General features: G+C 49.0%; 1 protein-coding gene across 4 annotated transcripts in view; it reads right to left on the minus strand.

Moving 5' to 3' along the window:
- Positions 1-697: 697 nt before the first annotated feature.
- LOC105200210 (dachshund homolog 2) overlaps positions 698-24,375 on the minus strand; it is a 194,611-nt gene continuing 170,933 nt past the window's right edge. For 3 of the 4 annotated variants that reach the window (XM_026138009.2, XM_026138007.2, XM_026138008.2), the window contains 4 exons: positions 14,659-14,805; positions 13,331-13,588; positions 6,075-6,161; positions 698-3,489 (listed from right to left, as the gene is read on the minus strand). In XM_026138009.2, coding sequence (XP_025993794.1) covers positions 3,437-3,489; positions 6,075-6,161; positions 13,331-13,588; positions 14,659-14,805 — 545 coding nt within the window. In that variant the 3' untranslated portion in view covers positions 698-3,436. The remainder of the gene's footprint in view (positions 3,490-6,074; positions 6,162-13,330; positions 13,589-14,658; positions 14,806-24,375) is intronic. The other variant, XM_026138010.2, reaches the window with a different exon arrangement.

A 24,375-nucleotide genomic window follows, 5' to 3' on the forward strand; every position in this document is an offset into this window, starting at 1 on the left:
TGAAAACGTCTAATTAACGCGCGGGAATGAGCAATTAAGACATCGACGCAGCGATCTTGCTGTATGACTGATTCAATTAAAAAGCTTTCTGTGTCTGGTGCTTCAGCACGCGGAGTGTGCTCGTGTGGTATATTATCGTTATATTTACTATTAAAATATATTCCTCGCGCCGAAAGGGTGGAGCCTGTCTCGACCAATAGGCTCTCGTCGCGTGCCTCGGGTCGTTACGGAACCTGCAAATTGATAAGAATACATCGCCGTACCCTTCGGCCCTTCATTAACCCTCTCTCCCGCTTCTCCGTCCGAGCGAAAATGTCGGACGCGGAATACATTTTTATTCGCACCCAGGGCAATCGCCTTATCGCGCCATTCCTGTCGTCATCTTCAAGGGCCGTGCAATTTGTCTATTCCCTAGAAGAGATCTGACATGCGTACGAAGCGGCGAACACGTGTACGCTTTACGCGCTTCGACGAGCTGAAAAACCGAGTAAGAAACTGATCCATTAACGGGAGAAGTTTTTTTTTCTCAGGTGTAAAGAGTTTAGAGGAGAACGAAACACCCTGTATTTCTTCTTGGGACAGACATGCAGCGAGTGTAACGCATCAAGAAAATAAAATGCAGATTGAAAGGTAGAAGGGTCTCCTAAAGACATCGGGGAAAGGATTGCGTGATGATTGAATGAAAGAGAAATCCGACTTACAATAACAACTATTTATTTATAGGTAATAATGCTGAATTACAATGAATACACTTCTTGCCTCGATACTAGATTGTATAAGTCCAGTCGCGAAATCGGCGTCACTAGTCACCGTCGCCGTGACTCGCAGTGTGGCGACGACAAAGTTCTCCCCCTCCCCCCCTTTACTCCTCATTCCCAACTCCGCTCCGCAAACGTTTCGCATCCCGTCTCTTCTTCGCTATCACCCCATATCACCTTCATCTTCAACAACCCGGTATCATTTTTCTCGATCGAGAACCGCACGTGCCGCACATTCGGCGATTATTTCAACGTTCGTTTTGTTGCACCGTGAACCAAACGATATGAAATATATTTGCTAATTCGTTCAGGTTTCATCTACAGTAAAGTGTTTGTGCGTGATCGTGTCGAGAGCCATCAATGTTGCTTGTCTCGCGTGAAAAATCGGTTCAACCATCAATCTCTGCCTTCGAGGTTTAATTTGTACTATTTGGCGTCGGCCAAAGTCATCCTTGAGATCGGCGTTGTTGATGAAAATCATCTCTATGGTTCTCAATCGTGAAAAACGTTACCTGAACACCTTTGCGCCAACCCTCTCTCACCTTTCCTCAATCCCCACTCCCCTGTCCCTCCGTCAATCGGTAGCGGCGATGGCAAATACGGATCAGCTATCGGTGGTTAAATTTTCGTTTCTCTACGTTTAGCATCGTCTTAACGGGCTTTAGCTGGTACGATACTAGACACTATGATTATGTGAACTTTACAACACAAGAACCTTACGGCAAAAGACTTTGTACATGGATCTTAAATACGGGGACCGTCCCCGGGGAAATATCCCTGGCGTCTTTCTCGCTCTGGACCGGCAAGCGCGTCTTACAGGATCGTCCAAGTGTCCCTCTTCCGCTGCCGTTCCCCCTTTCCTCCCTCTATCCGCTCTCGCACGCGCCAAGAGATATTTCGCCAGATTCTCGGCCGGTCAACGCAAACGCGGGACACACGCAATATGGATTAGACTTACTTGTTTCGGTAGTAACTAAGTTATTTATATAAATAAGGTGTTACTATTTAAGACGCTAGGAGAGAATCCTCCGTTGTTTCCGTTTTTTTATCACGCATACGTACATCCACAAACGCGCACGCACGCACTCATGCACGCACACAACATACTCGTAAGAGAGATCTTTTTCTCCGTCACTTCCACTCTCGTCTTCCCCCACTCTTTCTCTTCCTCGAGATCTTTCTCTATATCTATCGTTCGCTCCTTCTCTCATTCACCCGCTCTCATTTTCCCGCCGCGTCATTCTAACTCTTTCTCTCTCTTTCTCCCTCTCTCTCTCCCTCGCTCACTCGTTTTTCTATGATACAGTGCTCGAGTCGCGGCTCTAATCTCGTTCCGCGTCGAATCCAGAAGAGACTCGCTCGTCAATTTCCGCGCTCTTACGCGCATTTTACAAAAAGTCGGCGCGTTTCTTGGCGCTGCGACGTGCCCGGCGAGAGAGAAACGGCGTTCTCGGAAAAAAATCGTCGCAACATCGAGATGGGCGACGATCGGCGCCGCCGAAGACGCCGATCGCGGGATATCGAATGATCGCCGGTCGCGACGAGAGGGCCCGCGACTCGACATTCGTTTCGCAGTGGCGATCGGATCGGGCCTCGCGCCACCGCGGCGACGTATATAATAATATTAATAATGATAATAATACTCGAAATCGGCGCGCCTCACGATGCACGCGACGACGGCGTGGCGCGCCCGATCGCCCGGAATCCCTTAAAAACGATTATCTAATTAATTCGCTCGATAATTAGGAGATAGGTACCTCTAGGAACGCATGCACTCACGCACGCACTCTCCAGCAGTCTTTAGAAATATGCCTCTCTTATCTCCCTCTCGTCCGCCTCTCTTTCTTTCTCTCCTTGCTTCCCGATTTTGCCCCCTCCCCCCCCAACCCCCGTTTACTGTCCCCGCGATCGTCTCGGTACCGCGAGAGTCACGCAATGTTCGGTCATCATCCATCACGGGTACAATCGATGACGCATATATTTAGAGAATATCTTCTTTCGGGGTACGTCTGTCGCGCGTCGTCGAACGAACGACGCGAACCCCACCGCGATCACCGCGAACGCAAACCGGGAGATCGGCGAATATCGCGTCGTTGATATGTGTGCCGATCGGTCCGCGCGTCCCTGTCGCGAACTCCGGACCGGACCGATCTCGATTCGAGGGAGCCTCCCCCTCCCTTACTCCCCCTCGAGTTTTCACTTCTCTCCTCGAGTATCGGAAAACGTGGCAGGATCGCGGCTCTGTACAAACGTGTGAAACAGCCACGCGCGCTTTTATTCTCGTTCGACGAGATCGAATCTGCGCCATCGCTTAGCGTTCGCTCGTATGTACGACCATGTCCTAAACTTACGCGAGCCTCCCGACGATAAGCTACTCTCGTGGAAGCCTCCCGGTGTTCTCGGTACTCGCATCGCTCGTCGAACTGTGTGCATAAAGTCTCCGCGGACACTCGCGCGAGATCGTCACTCCGAGTTTTGCTCTTCCTCCGTCGAATCCGTCGTAAGTTTGCTCTTCTCGCAGACTATCGCGATTCCGTTGCCTCCGGTTCGCTTCTCGTTGCGTGAGTCCGCTCTCGTGGTTTCGAATTGCGTTTCCTACTTCGTCCGATCGATCACTCGCTTCGGCTGCTCGCTGCACGATCTGCCTGCTGCCCCCGCCTGCCGTCGTCCGGCCTCTTCTAGGTCGCGCTCGTAAACAGAACGGAGTTCTTGTAGTAACCCGTCCGCGACTCTGAAACAGAAACGATCGCAGGTGCACTCTCTGGAGTCCGTACTTGCGTTACCTTCGTAGCTTCAGCGGTTGCGCGCCGCATAAGCGCGGCTGTCGCGGCTGCGAATTTACTTATCGAGTATGAAACATCGCGCTCGCTCGCTCGCGACGTAATAACAGCGAGGGATGAAGAAGGAGAATGTGGCAGGCGTATTGAGCGCTAAATTTAGATCTTACAACGCCGGTGTAGCGTGAGTGTTAGGCGTGTCGCGACTCTTAATGGGAATACGAGAGAGGAGCGGATGTCTCGCGGATGAAGATGCATACGGGAGATGAATGGTCGTGGGCGTAATTCCGCTACGGGATGGAGCTCGGAGGATTCGGTGGTAGGTGCCTTCGCGCTGCGGCGCGATACGGCGAAGGTGGACCAGCTGGGTCATTCGATGATCGTTCGTTGGGAAGAAGGCGCCGCTCACTAATTATCGTTGGCTCTCGAGATGAACGCAGATGAACGCGGGAGGGACGCGCGAGGTGGATGAAGAGATGGACGAACCGAGAGTCGAGAAAAAGGGCGAAAGAAGATGGGAGAGAGTCGGACCCTATCGTGTACGCACAGGTTCGTAAATACGAGTCCGGCCGAGTCATCGGCCTTAGCGCGGCCTTTGTGATCGAGCCGCCACTCTACTTTTTATCCAACTGTCGCTTATGATTGAAAATCACTATACGTTAATAGTCCGCGTGATTCGGTTTACTCGTCTCTCCGCGCCCACTATCGGCCCGCTTCAATCTGCCTGTCCTGTCCCTCTCCCAGGGCGCGTCATTTTGTTTCATTCAACACATGCGTGTTTTAATAATATTTCATTCTTTTCTCAGTGGCCGGTTCCAAGCACTCAGCGAAAAAAAGAAAGCTTGGACGAGCCAACTGTGGCGACATAATTATTATATAATGTAACGTACAGTTACTCGTCTTAATATTCGGCCATCATAATACTTGTACTTGAGAAATTATTATTCTTTAATATAATTTTTGTTGGATTAAAAAGTTTATAATTTTTTAGTAACTGACAACGCTTATTACAATGGTCAAAAACGTTAAATTTATTTAACTAATACAATTTTTAATGTAAAAAATAAATAAGTGCGATTGCAAAAATATTCAATATGTTGCTTTTATTAACACTTCGCGGTAGTCAGTTTCTCTTGAATATTCATAGATCACACAAAACAACAGTAAAAAAGTAAAAAATTTATAAACACTAGTTACTATTTACTATTACGAAAAAGACAAATCATATCGAAAAATTTGTAAATAATTTTTAAGTAAGATTACGATAGCAGACATCATAGAAAGATATGTTCATGAAGAAGTTTGTTTGTCTCAATACCTCGAAAATTACTTGAATAAAAGTGATTATAACGTAGAAATAATTATAAAAAGTCATTCATAATTGAGATGAATGAGAAGAAAAAATTAATTTCATTAAGAATTTCATTAAAGAATTTCTTCTAAAAAGCAAGCAATAGCGGAATGAAATAATATTTATCGATGAGAACTAATTTAACACATTTTAAACTAAAAATGATATAATGGCGTAAAATAAACAAAGAACATAAAAAAATTGAGGGCAACCACAGTGGTAAGAGTTTAATGACGTGAGATTATATTTCAAAATTAGGCATATAATTCTATCTATTTAATACCTACTATTTTAATCTATTCAAAATTGTTAATTAATAACATAAATAAAATTTTATGTTTTTGTCAAATTATAATGAGCGTTCCAATAAAAAGAAATATAAAAAAATAAACTCATTATGAACTTCAACAAAGATTATATTTCTAGAATAATAATGTTTAAAATGTTACGATAACTCAATATTAACGCAAGGAACTGTATTTTAAATAATTTAAACTTCTTAACGAAAAATAAAGTTGATAACGAGCGCTTTTGCGGAAACGCTACTTCGCCACTTTCATTCTTTTTGCGACAGATCTGAGAGAGTAACATTACCGTCGATAAAAAGCTCCGGGCCAAGATGTGGGAGTTGATTTTGCAAGGACGTTGCCAATTAAGAGCAGACTTGTTAATTCCTTTCGGGAGCCCTCCGGGAGGGTGGGCGGGCGGGCGAAAAACGATTATTTACGTGCAACGTCACGCCGGCCGGGGCCTTGGAGCATCGAAATCGCGCTACGGATATAGTTTTTGCGCGAGTTGGAAACTTCCTTCGGACAAGTTTCCACGGAGGAGAGCGAGGCCAAGTTTCGAATATGCCGAGGCTATGCCGCTGACGCCTTTGCAAGAACCCCGCCGCCTCCCCCACCCTCCCTCGAGACGCGACCGCCCCTGAAGAGTTTCTAATTAAAGATCCGAACTTTATTCCGTATAGCAAGAAATCGCTCTACGCGTACTGCACGAAAACTGAGCTCTCCGAATGCGGGAACTTGGGAGAGAAAGTATATACGGTTCGCGAGTATAGGTGCTATCGTATCTATGAGGCTGTCGATTACAAAGAGAAAAATAAATAATGAGAAATAAAATAAAACGACTTAAAATTCTATAGAGCACGCACGCGCGAAAATAATGTTGCGCTTTTATTCAACGCACCTTGAAGAGGAGACTTGACTTGGTCCCTCTCGGCCGCTTGGTGCTGCCGCGATTTTCTCTCCAACTCGAGTTCTTGCACCAGCGATTCTGCGACAAAAAAAAGCATACCAAATTGACAGACAACTGAACAACAAAACGACAGGGGGTGTGTGTATGCGCGCGCGTGTGTGTGTGTGTGTGTGTGTGTGTGCGTGTATATGTTGTGTGTGGCAAAGCATTTATAATATGGCATTTATAATATAGCCTACATAATACAATACTGTTCCGCTATGTAATCAACGCGCATAATGTAGTCTCACTAGCGTTCTCGGCTTAAGATTAATATCGGCGTTCGGATAACGCGCTCCGCTGCCTCGACAGCGTTGAAGGAATCGCCTCGAGGAGAGAAGTCCGTCGGCTTGCAACGCGCACGGACGGCGGCGGGAACGACGCGCGGATTCGACGAGGCGTGAACCACGCGCGCGAAGGATGAAACGAAGCGGTAATTAGTGCAAAACCGGCAGCTACCGCCAGCCGCGCGCAAAAGGGGGATGGAAAAGGGACGAGCGGGATAACGGACGAAGGCAGGCGTGAAAGGGCCGCGGGTTTGCTCACTGAATTTCGCAAGGATTAGGGTGAAAACTGGAAAATGTCCCTTTAATGATATCGCGCCGAATTAACCGGGCACACGCGTCTCGAGCTCCTGCCCTTTCGAGCGATTTATGAAACGGACACTGTTTACCAAGTTATGCCGTTTTCTTCGAGAAAAAGTAATTTACTTTTAACACTCTCTGTTTACATACGTTATTTTTTCGACATCTCTGCGCACGTTGGCTCACACGACACTTCCAATTTAATTTTCATTAATATTACAATTCAATAACTCTTAACATCTCTAAAAACTATTTGCATGATAGTAAAAAAATTGTATTAGTAACCAATTACAGCGCTTTTAATTTTTTAAAGAAAAGAAATTTGCAAGACGAAATTGTCGAATCGAATCGTGCGTGCGAAGCGTTAATTTCGATGATTAAACTTTACCGATGAATAAAAAGTTCAAGCGATATCCAAACGATATGACGATCGAAAATGGAAAAAACTTTGATTAAAATAGAAAAAATTAAATTATCTTTATTTATCACAGATGAATATCGTATAAGCAGAGAATGAAGCGGAAGGATGGTGAAGAGCGCGTGCATGTGCGACGAAAGGACGGCAAATTTGATCGGTAAGCGTGAAATGGCGCCTCCTTGAGCAAAGAGCAATGGTAAAATCCAATTGCGAGGCCATTAAGTCCCGGTTAACCGGCGTGCGAGCGGACCTGCGAGAGGAGTCGGCATCGACGATGCTCTCTGTCGCGTTCTCCCTTTTCCCCGTTCTATCCCGCTCCATCTTTATCGCCGGGACTAGAGACGGCGGGGCCGAGATTCCATTATGCTTTGAGCAACAATAGCTGAGGGCTGTTTCGTGGCACGTGGGTGTGAATTCGTGCGTTCGTCAGAGCCGTTATATTCCACGACTTTGGGGCACACGGAGAGCAATGTTTGCGTTTCGCTGAGCCAAATTACCTCTCGCGCCCTTATCCGCGCGCGGGGTGTCGCGTCCCTTTGATATCCAAATGACAATTTAACTGCTCCAGATATAACGCTCGCCCGCTCGCCCGCTCGGCCCGAGTCTCACGGAGAAGGGTGAGTAAGTAGGTATAGGAGAGGGAAGATGAGCCTCGAGGCGAAGGGCCGATTTAAGGAAACTTTCTTGCCTCATTCGGAACGGTCGAGAATACACCCCTTTGTTGCATCGAGCCGAGATAAAGACCACGAAAAAGCGATTTGATTGATTGTGCGCGTACTTGTTTTTTTCTCAGATAGACGCTCTCCCGTTTCTCGTTTTTTTTTCCATTCTAATAACTTGGCGAACATTCGCCACCGTCATATTGTCCGCCGGTCCGTCCGACGTAAGAAAGTGATGTGCATGGCGACGACGACTTGGAAATCCAGATTCGCGATTTCTCGCGGGTATCGTTGCGTGCGTAGCGTATCGAATGAAGAAAGAAGAGAGCTCGTCGCTCGATCCCGTGGAATTCTGCAGACAGCGCATCTCGAGAGTCCAAGAAGAATGAGCCGCTAATAGTTTCGCTACCGTCTTACACACCCTGACAAATCGTCCGGACAATGAAAACAATTTCAGGCCGTGGCCGCCGTACGGGCCGCCTCCCCCTCCCCCCTCACCAGGGCCCTAAACGATTGGTATTGTGTGTGCCATCGCATCGCGCGCCAATATCGCCCTGGCTCTTTTGGAGGGGGTGGCGAGCGCGGCGCGAGGCGAGAGCCCCCCTAAAAAAGACGTCCGCTGAAGAAAAAGAAGAGGGACGAGGAGGAGAAGGGAGGAGAGGGGGGCCCCCGGTGGCTTGCCCCTCTATGACTCCGCATTTATCCGCACGTAATTAACTCTGGCACAATGCCGGAGCCCCGCGAGGAGAGGCCACCTTGCCTCACGGGTAGAAGAAGAAAACGAACCGAATCGAAAGCGAGGACGAGGGGCGAGAATGCGAGGGAAGGCGCGGTCGCAAGTCCGGGGCTCTCGCAAGAACTGGAAAAACTCCCGCGCATTGTTCGCCCGAGATCGAGAATACACCTTCGCTCTCGTACGCGAACTTCATTATTATATTCCCCTTAAAACCCGGTCCGGCGAGATGGATTCCACGAAGGAGACCAATAACTCGCGATTGATAAGCACTCTCCTCGCACCAGACGCTCGCGCTCCTTATTCCACGGGAGCGTTTTTTGCGATTACACAGCCGAGAAGCCGAGTTCCTTCCTCCGCGAAGGAACCTGCTGAGAACGACGGCCTTGGGATTTAACCGGATTTGCCGCGGCGGCGCCGGATATCGGATATAATCGTCAACGTGATGAGTGCACTCGACATGTTTCGTTCTTGCGCGAACGGCGAAAAAAGCAATTTAAGTATCACATCGAAACGACGGTAATTGGTTGAATGCTCCTGCTCACTCGAGAATCTCCAAGAGCCGAGGGTTAGTGACTTTTGCGAGTAAAAAGGGATATAGGGCGCGAGACGAGAATAAAGAGAGGGGCACGGAAACATCTAGAGGGTTGATTTCGTGTAGCGTCGCGTTTTTAATGCTCTGATCTTTATGTAAAGTAGACGAGGTTCGAAAGGTAAAGAGGAGCAGCAGCAGCAGCAGCAGCAACAGCGAACGGAAAGCGAGATATGGAACGGAGGGGTGAACGGAAGATGCGAATAGGAGTGGGGATAGGCGCTTGAGCGCCAAGCCGACCATGAAATTGTATGAATCAAGGAGCCGCATGGAGCAGCGTGGAGACACAAAAAGCGAAGGAGCTGGGAGGAGAAACGATGCAGGAGGAGAGAAACGAGGATGAATCTCCGGTGTCTTTCTCCCTCGCTTTCGAATAGCGCGAATCTTATAATTTCAAATTTCCGTTAACTGCGACCAACCTCTGTCTCTTCACTTTCCTTTCCGCCTCCCTTTACGCCCGCACTCTCTGTTCTCAAATATTGCCAAGTCGTAACGCCGTATCATAAAAAGTTCTACGTCGATTCAAAGTTCACCTAGAAAGATACAAACGCGTCGCTAATTTGCGATAAAGTCTGCCTTGACAATGTCGTCAATAATTGTTTAAAAATAAAAAAGAGTAGGCAATATTCAGAAACGATCGATGAGTCTCGCTCGGTAATTGTTCTTTCTCCCGACCGCATAAAAATCTCTCTTCCGTATGCCATTCGCGTCGAAGCTCTCCAGTAACGAATTTAATCCCCTCGCAATCCGCGCGCCTTTCCAATCGACGCCCGCGGCGACGTAAAATCACAAGTAGGGGGTAGACTTTTCTTTCTCTCTGCCTCTCATGTATTTACTCATAGTAAATGAAGAGTTTCTGCAAAAACGACATCAGCCGTTATACTCGATTTGTCTCTTGTTCGTGAAAGTTCGAGTCACGCACTACAGCGATTCAAAAAAAGAAACATGTCTAACGCATTTCTGAGATGTCATTATTTGAGATTTGTTATTCGTCATTCTTCGAGACATGTAAGAGAGCGAGAGAAAATGCTCTGATCGAGAGTCGTGGTCGCCGCGCCGCGCCGCGCCGGGCAGAGTCTTGGAACAACCCCAATATTCCTGACAACACCTACCTCACCGTCAGCTTGCAACCACGCGAGCTACCATCAGATCGAAACTCTACCTTTCTGCTGCCCTCGCGCGCGTTTCCCTCTTCCCCCCCCCCCTTGTCTTCCCCGTCCGATTTCTCCTGTCCCGGCTTGTTCGCCGGAAAACCACGTCGTCGTGCCCCGTGGATGTATTCAGGGCGGGGGATGTTTCCAAGCCCTCTGCCCTACCTCCGCCGCCCACGTCGGCGCGTCGGCTTCCTTCGGCCTTCATATCGCCCGTACACACGCGTCACGCTTTATCACTCTTCCGCGGGGTTATTGTCTTTCCGTGTAATGGTCTACGCACGTGTACGCACGCAGGTGCGACGCTTGCATTTTCTTGGCCGCGTGGGCGGCTGGAAAGCTGGAAATAATCCGACGCGCGCGCGTTCAACGGAGCCCGTCCTCCTCCGTCGTCGTCATCGTCGTCGTCGTCGTCGTCGTCGTCGTCGTCGTCATTTTTCCTCCCGAGGCGATACGCTTGATTTGCGAGACTGAAGCTTAAAACTTTTTACTTCTCAACAACGTTTGACTTTCATTTTTCTCCCTTTTTCAGTTTGTAGACCGCACGGTATTCAAGGTTAATTCATTCGTGGAAGCGCCTGAGCGCGGTGTGTAAAGACTAAAAGGGTTTAGCGTTTAACGACGTTAAAGCTGTAGTCGTATGCTGATGCTGATCTCACGAGACATCGATGAAAAATGATACTGGCGCGCCTCGATACCTCGATCGCGATTATTCCCATTTCGAATAATTCCCGAGGACTTCGTCCATCAAATATTAATGCCTGCGCGGCGATTTAGAGTGATTGCGGTCGCAGGGTGGAAGATGGAGGTACGGTGCATGCACCACACCGTGGAGCAATCTCGCAAAGTCTTGGTGTGGGTGTGTTCGTACGTGCCACGTCTCTTCGTGCGGTGGAAGAAACACGGTTGGGCAGGATAGGAAGGGGGGAAGAAACAGGGAAGTTAGATGAGGGGGAATAAGGGGAGAGGGAATAAACGATAGAGACGGCGAAGCTGAAGATGGAGGTTTGGGAAAGAGGATGAAAGACGCGAGGGCAAGAGAGATGGAGAGAGAGGAAGAGAGAGAGAGAGAGAGAGAGACGGAGAAAGCAAGAGTGTTGCGAAATCGGGAGGTAGGTAGGTAGGGACAGGGGCACGGGTAGGAGGAAGGGGGTTATGGTTGCTGCGAAATTATTGCATATAGTCTGAATATTAAAGCGTGGCGGAGTGCTTCGTCGTACTCTGCGGATGGTGGACGACGTAGAGGAATCGCGCGTCGTGCATACTTGTACACGTACACGACGTCGTACGTACGTACGTACGTATGTATATGCACACGCGTATACGTAGGTACGCGAGAGAGAGAGAGAGAGAGAGAGAGAGAGAGAGAAAGGAAGAGAGCAGCGTCACGTAAGGAGGGGAAAGCGGGAGAGGCAGCGCAGGGGCTGGAGGAGGTTTAAGGGAAGTGCAGAGGGAACGATGTGAGTGGAAGAAGGAAGGGAGGACAGGTAACGCCACCGAGAGCCGCGTTGGCCGCCGGGGAAATTACGGCTCCTTCCTTACTTGCGAGAGATGTGCATAAACTCTGCATTACAGCCAGTGGCGCTCATGTGAGTGAGCCACGCGAGAAGACACGATCGCATAGTAGGGGATGTCGGAGATGCAACGCGACACTGTTAGCATCAGGTATTCTCTCGCAAAAGGATTTGATAGCTGGAGTTAGGCGGTCGAGATTTATATAGGATCAGCCGAACACGGCGGTAAAAGATGAATCTTGAAGGGAAGACTCGGTCTAAATATTCTGTCGCGGAATTAATACGTGCGATACTTTCTGACAATCAGAGATCGACGAAATCTTCCAATCGCAACCGGAAGATTCGTCGGTCACAGATTCCTCAAATATCGCGAGAAATTCTATGACGACAATGTGACAGAAATGAGAGCCATCGCTCGTATAGAATGCATGACTCGAAGACGCGGCGGCGGTGGCGGCGGCGGCGGGCGGCCCCCGAGGTCCCCTCAGTGGCGTAAGTACCCACCTCAGACGACGTTACGTCGAACCACGTCTTTCCCTGTGCCCCTGCTCGATGGTCACCCCCTCCCATCCCTTCTTCTCATCTTGACGCTACCGCTCGACTTCGTCTCGTTGTCTCTCCTCTCCCGCGTCACCCCTGTCTAAATCTCCGTTGTTTATTGCAAATGGATTCCGCATCATGATGCCCGGGTGGCTGCGGGACCCTATTCAAATACCTCGTGTTTCCTCGTCAGGACCAGCTCGGTTCCTTCCCTCTCTCCTCTTCCCTCTCTCTCTCTTTCCCTCCTCCTACCCTCTTCGTGCACGGGGTTGTTATTGCCAGCGGCGTGATTGCTCTCGCTCGAGATCTTTCGAATAATTTACTTTGCACGATACCACCACGACATACTACCACCGTCCGCTCCGCCGTCTCTCTCGCCCTCGGGGTCAATCTCCTTTCTTTTCTTCTTTCTCTCTTTCTCTCTCTCTTTTTTTTCAGGGTAATCGAGGATCGAAAGCACTCGGCCGGAAGATCAGAAAAATTGAGTGGATTCTAATACGGGAATGCGATTATCCGAATTAGCGGATCCCGCCGCTGGCTCTGGGACTGGATCTTCGGATCGTCCTTTCCCCTTCCCGTACTCCCTTGACCTCGAGTTTCTAACACGCGACTGCTACTTTCTCGAATTACCGTAAACTTTACAATGTAGATGGCAGACTAGTTTTCCTGGGCGGCTTTATTCTTTCCTGTCAGGCAACTCTTCGGCGTCTTCAAATTCTTTTCAGAATATTTCGCTGAGGTAATGTCACTCGGCAATGAAACTCGAAGGGAACCACGACGTATCGGGACACAGCTGGGATGTTTCGAGATATTCGGGTAGGAGGAAGAAGTGGAGGCGGGAACGACATGGCTATCGCGATCCTCCGTTAACGATAAGTGGTTTAAGTATTCCCTGTTTATTTTTCCGCGTACACGGTTCCGTGGGAACACCGTGGGAACTGTGAATCGACGGAACGGCGAATCCAAACGCAACGGGGTACGACGAGGGTGAAGTAGCGTGCCGTTGGGAGAACTGACCTTGGTAGTTTTGCCAGAAGGCCGACGCCTGGCTACCGATGAGATCCAGCCCGTATCCCCATGCGGGCTTCTCCGGCGTCGACGGTTGCTGGGAAGGACGCGGCACTTGCGCCTCCCGGTACTGCTGGGCCGCTGCCTGTTGCTGCTGAAGGGGTTGCTGCGGTGGTTGTTGCTGCGACGACTGCTGCTGCGACTGAGAATGTACCGGGCTAGCCTCCGGCGGCTCCGAACTCGTGCGCGCCTCCGCCGTTACATTTTCTGCATAGAAAGATAGCAATCGCCCGATTATCGCGATGTTAAAAAAAAAAAATCCGTTTTTGTTTCTAAATATTTCTCCGAGACGTGGTGACGTGTGAACGAAATAGATGGAAAATTTTGAGCGTCGGTAGAAAAGCGAAACTTCTAGGCCACCACCACCCATAAGACCGTCTCGCGACTCACCCCGACTGACGCAACGCCCAAGTGGCGGAGTGGCGTGCCGTTTGATTTGAAATTAGTATCGTGACTCTCTGGATTTGACAGAATTAATCAGCGGTACCAGTGACGGCAGCAGCAACAGCAACGGCGGCGGCGGCGACGGTAGCGGCGACGGAGGCGACGGTAGTAGCGGTAGTAACGGGGGAGGTAACGCGAAAACGATGAGGTGGAAGAGAGACGGGGAGGCAAGAGGTGAAGGAGCCAGGACGAAACATTATATCGGAATAAGAGATTTCACTTAAAGGGTTTCGCGTTTGAGTTTTGGTAGTGACAGGAAGAAGGGTGGCGTGCCGCTTGTTGCTGCTACTTCTACTTGCCGGAGGATCATGGGGCGAGACGCGCGGTGCCTAGTCAAGGTGCTGGAGCGACGGGGGGAGGAGGGAGGGGGGGGGGGCATGGATAGTAGGGAGAAACAGGCTGCCATCAGCCGACGACGGAGAGGGATTGCACCGCCGGCAGGGGGATAAGTAAGGAATCATATTCTGCCGGGTGTCAGGCTGTTTGCTCTGCCTCGGCGTATTAATTAATTTATTCCGAGATCACCGCTGGCCCCGGGGCTCTTAACGGAGAGACTGACGACGAGCTCGCGAAATCCTAAGAAAACCCGTCCATTTGCAGCGATAGCTCGCGTCTCTCGCGTTTAATCTTTGCGCGATGAAAATCGAGACGTTCTTTTTATTTCCAGCATGACGTAGAGCACAGATATTAGCGGTGCGAGAACAGAGCGTTTAAAATATATCTCTTTAAGCTTTTAAGTATAAGTCTTCTTAGGTAAATGATACTTTTCAATCTCGATGATATAAATTTGCCAGTGTGAAAACTTGTTTATAGAGAAGGCGGTTCGCACGTACCGGTAATCGCTCTGACTTGCTCCGAGGACGCGCCCGTGGCTTTGAGGGCCTCCTCCAATTGTGTGCGCCTCTTGATCTCCAGGTCCAACTGCTCCTGCAGCCGTTTCCTCGCTCTCCGTTCCTTCTTTAACCGTTTCTGGTAAATCACTGTAACAGAGCAGAACGCAAGCATTTATATAATGTGGTCTGATAAAGGTTATTTGCAATATATTGTACGTTTCGCAAACGTTAATATGCGTTTCCGAGAGTGCGGCGCGATGAGAATGCGCGCCAAATTCGCGCGCTGACCATCTCCGTCCCCCAGGTGGCGGAACCCCGGCGTGGTCAGAGTCCAATGGAATTATCCTGGCGTATCATTCTACAGCGGGGGGTTTCACACCGAGCACGGCGGGCCCCAAAACTCAAAGTACACGTCTAAGCGGGGGTCCGATCGTCTCGTCAGCTACCGTGCGCGGATCCGACGGTAGCCGGCCGAGTCGAACGCCCGAGACGAATCGTTTATCGATTTCTCACAGTGAGTCACGCTGCTAAAAAGATACAGGGAGTTGCACCGGACTCCCGCGTTTGCATAATATATGAGTATTAAGCTAATACGAATATATGCAAACGTGTATAAAAAGTTGGATAAGAAGAAGAGAAAAACTGCTCTTTGCATTTTGTTATTTATAATTTTTTCATTTATTTCTTTTACTACTTATAATTAGATCGTCGAAAGAAACACGTGGAAAAAACGGCTAAAGTGTAAAAATTTAACGGTACAGATTCGAAAATAATTTTATTGAGCCATCAAAATAGTTATGTAAAGCATTCAAATAGTTGCTAGAATGTCAAAACTTTTTGCAGCCTTGATCATCATGCTTATACATATAAAAGCATTCTATATAATTGCATATTTCGATAGTTCAACAAAATTATTATTTTTAAATCTGTAACTAAATTTTTAGACGCTTCAGTAAAAATTTTTGTTTTCAAAGTTATGACATATTTTATTAAAAAAAAAAGAAAAGAAAAAAGTTTTAGTTCTAGAATAAACTCAGCAAGAAATTTAGAACGCGATCTGATCGAGAGACTCGAACGGATTCTCAATCGATCATAAAGTTTCTCTTCATACCAGTTTTAAAATTGTGTCACGAAACATTCCGAGGTAACTTGTTGACCACAAGTATTACGACAATGCAGGTAAGCTTGTTCACTCTTTCGTGTCAGACTGTTCATTCTGATCTTGGTCACCGCACTTTCAGACTTCTTTTCCGGATTCCAATGTCCCGTTCTTTGTCGCCAATGCGAACGTATACGAAATCAATTCACCGTGATGCACACATATAATTCGCGTTGGAAATCACGTATGTACAGACAGACGCGCATGCAACGTTAGACATACATGTGTAGGAGGGCGTGAATTCGTCACGGCGACGGATGTGCACGTAGGTTCGCTCAGATACAGGCGTACAGGCCGATCGGTTTGATCGGTCGAGACCCCTGCGTCGGCGTCTTTGAACGGGCTCTCTCCCCCCCTGCTCGCTTTAATTATTTTCCGTCATTGTGAACCGGCGCATCCGGCCATTGTATCTTCTGCCGGGCGCATCTCGGCCCTCGACACTTTTGGCTCGACCTCTCTCGCGAGCTCCGGCTTTGTTCAACGACGATTCTGCCTTGATCGCTTCTCGTTGCGCCGGGTTCGACGAATAATGGCACGACGCGGCGGCGGCGCGTTCCTACGAGACACGTTGACCGGTTCTTGCGCTAATTCGAATCCCGCGAAACGAACAAGAACATTAAAGTTCGATCGATTATGCTTCCTTGATTTCATTTCTTCGACCCTCCGAGACGCCGTTGAAGACAACAACAACAACATGACAATGCATATTTCCTCAAAGTATCAAAGTTTTTATTAAAAAAAAAGAAAAAAAAAGAAAACATATTGAATTAATACTTCCGTTTTTTTCGACGTCAATAATTTATATGTATTAGATACATATTCGTCAGATTCTTGATGCAGTCGATTGACGTGGCAAGATGGATCTGTCGCGATTCTTCGGGATGGTAGGCTCAGCGGAAGACGGTAGCTCCTGCTCGCGTTCTCTCGATTTAACATTACCCTACCCTGACAGGTAAGACGGTAGCGCGAGGCGTAGGTACCACGTCGCCGTGGGCGTACTCGAGTACGACGACATTACCTTCCCTTCGCTCTCGCGCCGGTATAGCATGGAGATTAGGGCACGCGGCTTTAATCGCCCTCCACTCGCGCGTCATTTCTGGAACGGTAATCAGAGGATCGTATTGCCGCCGTGGAAATAAATCGTCGTGAGCCCGTGCAAAGGCATCTGCGTCCACTTTAGATGCAAATGCATTTCTTATTTGGCCACACACCGGCATCGCAAGAATATTAAGAATTTTTTCTTGAATCTCGCTGCACGTGTGTATGTTTGTGTGAGAGAGTGTGCGCGCGCGATCAAACGTCGCGGAAGCGTCGTTCGTCCTCCTCGTCGCTCGGGACCGAAATCGAACGTTCGCGGATCCGCCGTGACTCTTTGATTCAAAGTATGCCAGCGGATGCCATCGATGAGCCTTACGCGTACGTGGGTATCGCGATCCTATCGATCGTGTCTCGCAGGTGGCCACTGGTTGAGCATCACTGATACGTGATTGATTCCCGGCAGACAAGGCGCAGACAACCCCTTCGTCCCCTCTACCTCTTCGCCATGGCCGTGTGCCCCTCCTTTTCCTCCCTGCCTATACACCTCTCCGTTTCCCTCTCGTGCACTCTTCTCCTTATCCACTTTGGCATAACGCGCCTCCGAGACGTTTCTCTTCGTTCCTTTTCTTTCGCTCTTTCTCTTTCATCTGATGTTTCATCTCCTTCGCCTTCTCTTTCTCCTTCTCTCCTACGCGAAACGAAACAAGGGTGGAGAGAAAGTGGGAGAGGGTGGGGGCGGACGGGAGGACGAGGAGGGCAGAGGGAAGAGAGGTTGCGGGACGGCAACGGTAGGGAGGAAGAAGGGGGCAGACTTCTCGCAGTGACGGGAGGGGCGGTGAGGAGGAAACGGGGGAAGAGAGAGAGAGAGAACGAGTGAGCGTCGGGGCACGGGGGGACAGCATTATGATGCAAAGATGGCGCGGCGGCGGCACCCTAGAATTAGCTCGAGCACTCGCCATTGGCCGCTCAGCAAACCACTCCTTCGGTAACAACCGACTGCATACGTTGCATACTAAGGATACACGCGAGACGGCAAAGAATTGCCCCGAATGGGGCTGCTCGCTCCAAGGATCCATCGACGTCGTCCACGGTGCCAGGGCCAGGACGAGGATTCTATACGCCAGATCTGCCTTCTCGCTGGCTCGCGACGAAGGACGAACCTTTTTCTTCCGTGATACTTTGTTAGGCAATCGCGTGAGGGCCTCACGCCGATCCCCATGATTGTAAACTCAGACAGGATCCTTTTATGCGGTTGACTACATTGTTCTGATTTTTCGTAAACATAGAGTCCAGTCGGGAATATTCTTTTGCACGCGTTATACATTTTTAATTTTTTTTTTCTTTTTTCTCTTTGCCGCCATCGTGGCACGAAGAAGGCATCATCGTGAATCCGCGCGCGATTGCTTCGGCGACAAGGATTGTTGTTGTGTCTAATCGAGTTCGTCCGTGACCGCCGCGCAAACTCGACGGAGAAAACACCGACACGGTGCGTCCCTCGAAGGATACCAATCGAGCGACGACGACAACGGGTCGTAGATCGAGGAGGAACTGGTAATTTGATAGCGAATACCAGAGAGAGAGAGAGAGAGAGAGATTGTACAGGTCGCGGAACAGTGTTGGTGATGGTTGGGCGCGGACGTTGCTGCGCGGGGGTCTAAGGTCTTAGGGATGATTCCAGAGTCACGGTCGCACGATCTCGCTCTCGAGTTCCGACGAGATGCGAGACTACGACGATGGACAATACTTTGCCGATCGCGAAAAACTCTTTACCGTTCTACGGCTTCTCCGTCTCTCTCGCTTTCTCTCTTCCTCTTTTCTTCTTCCTCCTCTCGGTACTCGTCGGAGATACTCGGGCTTTTTGCGCATTACCTCGCCTTGGATGTAACTGCGGCGTAACTTCTTTCCCAACCAAATCGAGCATACTTGTACCGAGCTCATGCTTGGAGCTCTGAGCTGGTAACCCGGTAACTATCGGAGCAACATCAGGATTTCAACCTAGTAGCTTCTTTCTTGCATTCCTATGAAAGTCGGAGGAAAAACGTTGCGGTACTCGATCGTTATCATCTGCGTCTATCCTCTTCTTACGTATCTCCCGCAATCTTAATTATTTCCAACTGCTTACTTTCAAGTTTGACAAGTACGAATATTGAAATGTTAGATGGCATACGTGTCAAACTTTTAAGTAATTGCTTATGCCATTTAACGTTTCAATATTTTTATTTTTAGATAATTTGTCGAAATTTTCATATATTTCTAAGGGTACCGAAAATGCTTTTTGTTTAGACTTTCTGGCAAATTCGGCACATTAAAACCGATTAGGTCATGCGTATATATATATACAGTAGCGTCCACTATATGCGTATGCCAATGACATCGACGATTATATAAGGCGTGTAACAGAAAAGAGAAGAAATTCGCGGTCGATTATGAAACCAGAGACCAGATGCATGCAACTCGTCGAACGGTCGTCTCCCGATGCGGTAGATCACAGATAGCTGAAATGCCGAGTCGTCGTGCATCGGGCAGGAAGACCGCGACGAAGGGAGAGAGAGAGAGAGAGAGAGAGATGGGCGAGTGATAGAGATAGCAGGGGAACGAAGGCGGAGAGGGTGGTCCATTAGATAATGCAGTCAACAGAGAGAGCGGCCTCTCTCATCGGGCACGTCAAAATACATCAGCTACCACTGTGCGCTCGCTCAGAAATCCTCTGACCGCTCTCGGCGTGGACTCCCCACGTCGAGGACTCGTTGGCTGGTGACTCTCACTCACTCTCTCTCCCGAAGTTCACCGTGTGTTTAACGCTCGCCCGCCCGACAGGACACGATAGATCTCGATCGCCGATATCGAGTTCCGCGGGTAGGTCAGAAATCGCCGGGTTCCGTATGAGAATGCGGTATCGAGGCTGTTTAACCTCAACCATGGAAGGAAGCACCCTGGTATCGAGTGATTTTTTTTCGAGATATCCACGCGGATTCCTTCGGAGTCGAATAACTTTCAAATTATACGTCGCGAATCGTTCCGATGCGAAATTAACGTACCAGTCTTCATCGAGCAATGTAGTTTTCTCGCGATTGTAAATTCAAGAGGGCAAATTGCTCGTCGAAACTTCATATACCAATGATATGAAACATCGTCGCGGTCGATTGCGGATAACGCTTCGGGATCGTTGTCTAGGCCGGACGCAAACAATCAGTGCGGGGCAGGAAACGTAATAGCTGAATCCAATCAGGGAACCCGCGGAAACTAATATAGAGTCAGGGCGTCTTACCCGGACTGTGCTTAATACCCGGAGCCGAGAGTGAAAGAGAGAGAGAGAGATAGAGAGGGAGAGTGAGGGGGCCCTCCGGGAATAGCAATATGATTTACATTTTGTGGTTATATTGACCATTCTCGCCACCTGCAGCACTCGCTCTCCTTCGTGGCCCCCAGGCTGCGCCAAGAATGACCGGCTTCCACTCCGGAAAAATTAATAATAGCTCGCCTTCGGGTTCGTTAAAACGATCGCCATTCTCGTTCCCGCGGTAATACCGGCTACTGCAATCGACATTTTTTCCCCCCTTCGCGACAACTCGACCTCGCGCGTAATAAATCGCAATTTTATAATTACTTTCCCGCACGTTTCCATTTGAATGTTTCGCCCCTCGGCCATGACGAATGATATCGATGTTAATGGTATCCAATGATTTTTCTGTCTCGATGACATTTTTTTTTTTTCGTTTCTCCGTCAGATTTGCTCGGTCTGCGTGCGGTTGCTCGTTAATTATCCGTATTCGTGAATTAATCGCGCAAACGATGTCGGTGACGGTTACAAGTTGTTGTACCCCTCGAGGAGATCCGACTCGCGTAAAGGGGTAAGACGGTGTAACGCGGTAAACGCGTAATTACGATTCATGAAGGCGGACGGACTAGCGTCTGGACGAGCTCGTAATCTCCACAGGACGCGTTTCTCGAGGCCCCAAAACCAACCGAAACACCCGTTATTCGTGACGGGAGGGTGTAGAATGGTTCTTAGGCACCTACTAGAAAAGCCGCGGTCGCTCCAGCAACATGCGCTCGCGCGCACTCCTCTCCGACGGACAGCATCTGCGCTCTACGGCTCTCGATATCCATACTGTGAGCTGTGTGTTGAATAATATTACACTTAGCCCATACCCACTCGGACGATTATAGTTGGAGGCAACGTCGATAGTAGTAGTTAGACCGTGCATCCTGTGCGAATGCTAATTTCGGAGGGTCCCCCTCTCCCGCTCGAAACTAACTCGAAAGAAAAATTACGAGGCGCGTGCTTCGGTCGCCGACGTCGAATTGCAGCCGAGTGGAAAAAATCCAAGTCGACGGTATAAAATTGTAACGTCGGTGGTGGAACACACACACACACACACACACACACACACACACACACACACACACACACACACACACACACACACACACACACACACACACACACACACACACACACACATATACAGCGCGCCCGCGCGCCGTGTCCCGTACGCGACGATCGATCGATTCCGAAACCGATTCTGAATGCCATGCCGGCTTCGCGAGTCGGGACAATCGACGCGAGCAAAAGTTCCTCGACCGGCCCTTCGTTGCCCCGGTCGGTCGATGGGGCGCTGCGGCCTCGTTCAAATATCAATTTCCCGGTGACAACTTCTCGGCGGCTCTCGCCACCCTCCTATGGTCGCTACGACCCATATGGAAATGGAGATCGGTCATCGAAATCCAGTTTGCGAGTGGAAACATCCCGAGAGGGTCAGCCGTCTTATCCGCTCTTGCCTTTTTCGAGCCTCCCCTATCCCCACCGGCCCACACCTTTCTCTCCATCGTGTATAAACCGTCGTAAAGTCGAAAGCTTTTTCGCTTTTGCGTATTATTCTTTTATCCGATCCAAAGACGAGGGTAGTGGCATCCGGCGATATTCGCAGGAATATATCCGCCGCGTCTTGAATAGACTCGACAACACGCCCGAGGCCGAATCTATCGCGCGATATATGGAGATCGCGGCGGATCTGTTTCATCTCGCCCGGGATGTTTTCGTAGGATAAACTAATTTATCCTATTAACATCCGCCGTGCACTGCATCCGCGGACTCGGTCCGTTTAACAGCGCGCGCTGCAATTTTGTTTGCCGCGCGCGTTTATAACGTTTCGGATCGACAGCGTTGAGAGAGGGAGAGAGAGAGAGAGAACGCGCGCGAGTTGAATGCGTTACCGCTCGTAATCGAGAGTTATCGAGGCACCGTTACCAATGAGAAACGGATGTAAAGTATACAGTCCCGCGATTGTCCGGACGTGAGAATCTTCATGGAAGACCGGGACCGAAAGTTGCCAGATAAATGCCAGCCAGGTTTGCGCGACGCTTGAATTACATGGGTAAAATAATATGAAAATATTTACTCCCCGGGTGAGCGCGCGCAGGTCATTCGAGACCACCCGATCTGGTTACCGGGTTCTTTCCCGTATGCAGAAACGTAATAGCCGAATAGCCTGGCGTTTTGCCTCGCGGCCACCGAGCGGATCTTTTGAGCGCTTCGATCCGCCCGATAAGTATTCACGGGCCGAGGAGGGAGGTCTCGCTCGGCCCTTAGGTAGGCCGCCTTCCAAGACGGTCTCGATCATTTCGAATAACGCGCTGCTTGCGCGCCCGCGACCCGATACTGTAATGTCGTGAAATAAAGATGCGCGTACGTGTAGCATCATAGATTTATTCCGGGTATTTTGCGGCGTGTGAATTGCGCGATCGACTCGACGCTAACGCCTCGCTCAGAGGGCAAGGAACAGTCGTAATCACGATAAGCGCAATATTCAATGATAGACGCGCGGATAACGATCTAAACGACCTAAACAACGGCGCAGTTTGCTTCGTGATCACCGTATTCTCTCACTAATAACACTTATCTCTTAATTTCAATTTACTTTTTAAGTCACGGAGCTTTTTCAGAATTTCTCAAGCTTTCCTCAAAATCGTGAGGTCTTATACGTCTTATATTACTCCGTCCGATTGCCGATTTTCAGAAAATGGCGAAAGCCGATGACACGGGGGCCGCGCGATTACCCGATATCTTGCCGCGCGTTTCTTTATCAGCCGGAAGCAGTAGCGATTCTCGGGGGCTCCGTCTGTATGGGACGCGTGTTTTATTGCCCGAAAACCGACAGATATCAGGATTATGTGCTCCGTCGCGGGCGAGACTAGGAGGAGCGCCGAGAGTGCGGCCGATACGTGTGTGGCTGGGGTAGAACACGATGCGCGGCGAGGGTGCGAACCCTCGACGAAGGGCAAAAACATTACAGCGCGCGAGTCTACACTTCTGCAAATCTCGCCGAACCCGAAAGAGCGATCCGCTTTTTTTTCCGTCCACCTCGCAGATGCTAAAGAACGTGCGCGCGCGCGCGATAATTAAGAAAAAAAATTAAAAGTTTATTAAATCAATCATCAAATATGGCAAAGTGTTTAAAACATTCTAAAATTTTATAAAATATTTTTTATAAAATAGCGGTAATAAAGTGTTATGTTTTTAATGAAAAATTAAGGAGCATTCGAATTTTATTTGAATTGCGTTTCGAACGTACAATTCAATTTCCCCATAAATTTCTTAAAGGCGATCAATATAGTTTCCTTAAAAGGAGCGTAATTCTCGCTGGACATTCGACGTACGTGGACAGACGAATGATCGTCAGATACGGTTGCGTTTATTGGCCATAACGGATATTGCTTTCTGGCAGAAAATAAGCGGCACGGAAAGGTTAGGCGAGGCGAAGGGAGAAGCGGCGATTCCCGAGGGTGGGAGGGCAGAAAGGGATGATAGTCGTATCAAACGGATCGTGTTTGCCGTCCGCTACGGCGCGCGGCGTGGTGGTAACGCCGAGAATGGCAGAGCCAGTGGTGCTGATGCCGAGTCCGAAAAACACTGGTTAGATGGTTATCGCCATAATCACGGCTCGAGTCGATAAAACGAAATGACTGCGTGACGACTTCTAATCCTCGGGTATTCCTTAAATGGCCGTCAAACGTGACGTGCCGTATATCATACGCGAGAAAGATGCTAGAAGCTATATATGTACATATGATGTTTCTTTTCTCTACTATTTTTATCTGTTGCGCTGATACACGTCTATAAGACACAACTCTTTATTCGAGGCCACAGGTAATTACAGTTTGCAAACAGTATTCTTCCGATTGTACTATAATCAAGAGGAATATTAAAAGAAAATTATTTGTGTCGGAATGAACATGTTCAACAGATACGAATCCCGATATTGTGTCAGTTTAATTGATATCGTTTCCCCGAACAGATCCGCCACGCGTGCATAGATTACGCGATATGTGTTTATTCAACTAAAAGCCACGGCATGTTTTTTTTTCTCTCGCCCGTCAGGAAAAAACATCTCGTGGCAACGCGACGCGTGGCAACGCGACGGTTCGCGCAGCATACATTCCCTACTGTTTTCTCTTGTCTCCTTCATAGATGGGACACGTGATCGAGCCAATGATGACGTTTCATTTTTCCCGGGCAT

This window comes from Solenopsis invicta, chromosome 12 (assembly GCF_016802725.1).
Source record: "Solenopsis invicta isolate M01_SB chromosome 12, UNIL_Sinv_3.0, whole genome shotgun sequence".
Lineage (NCBI taxonomy): Eukaryota > Metazoa > Arthropoda > Insecta > Hymenoptera > Formicidae > Solenopsis > Solenopsis invicta.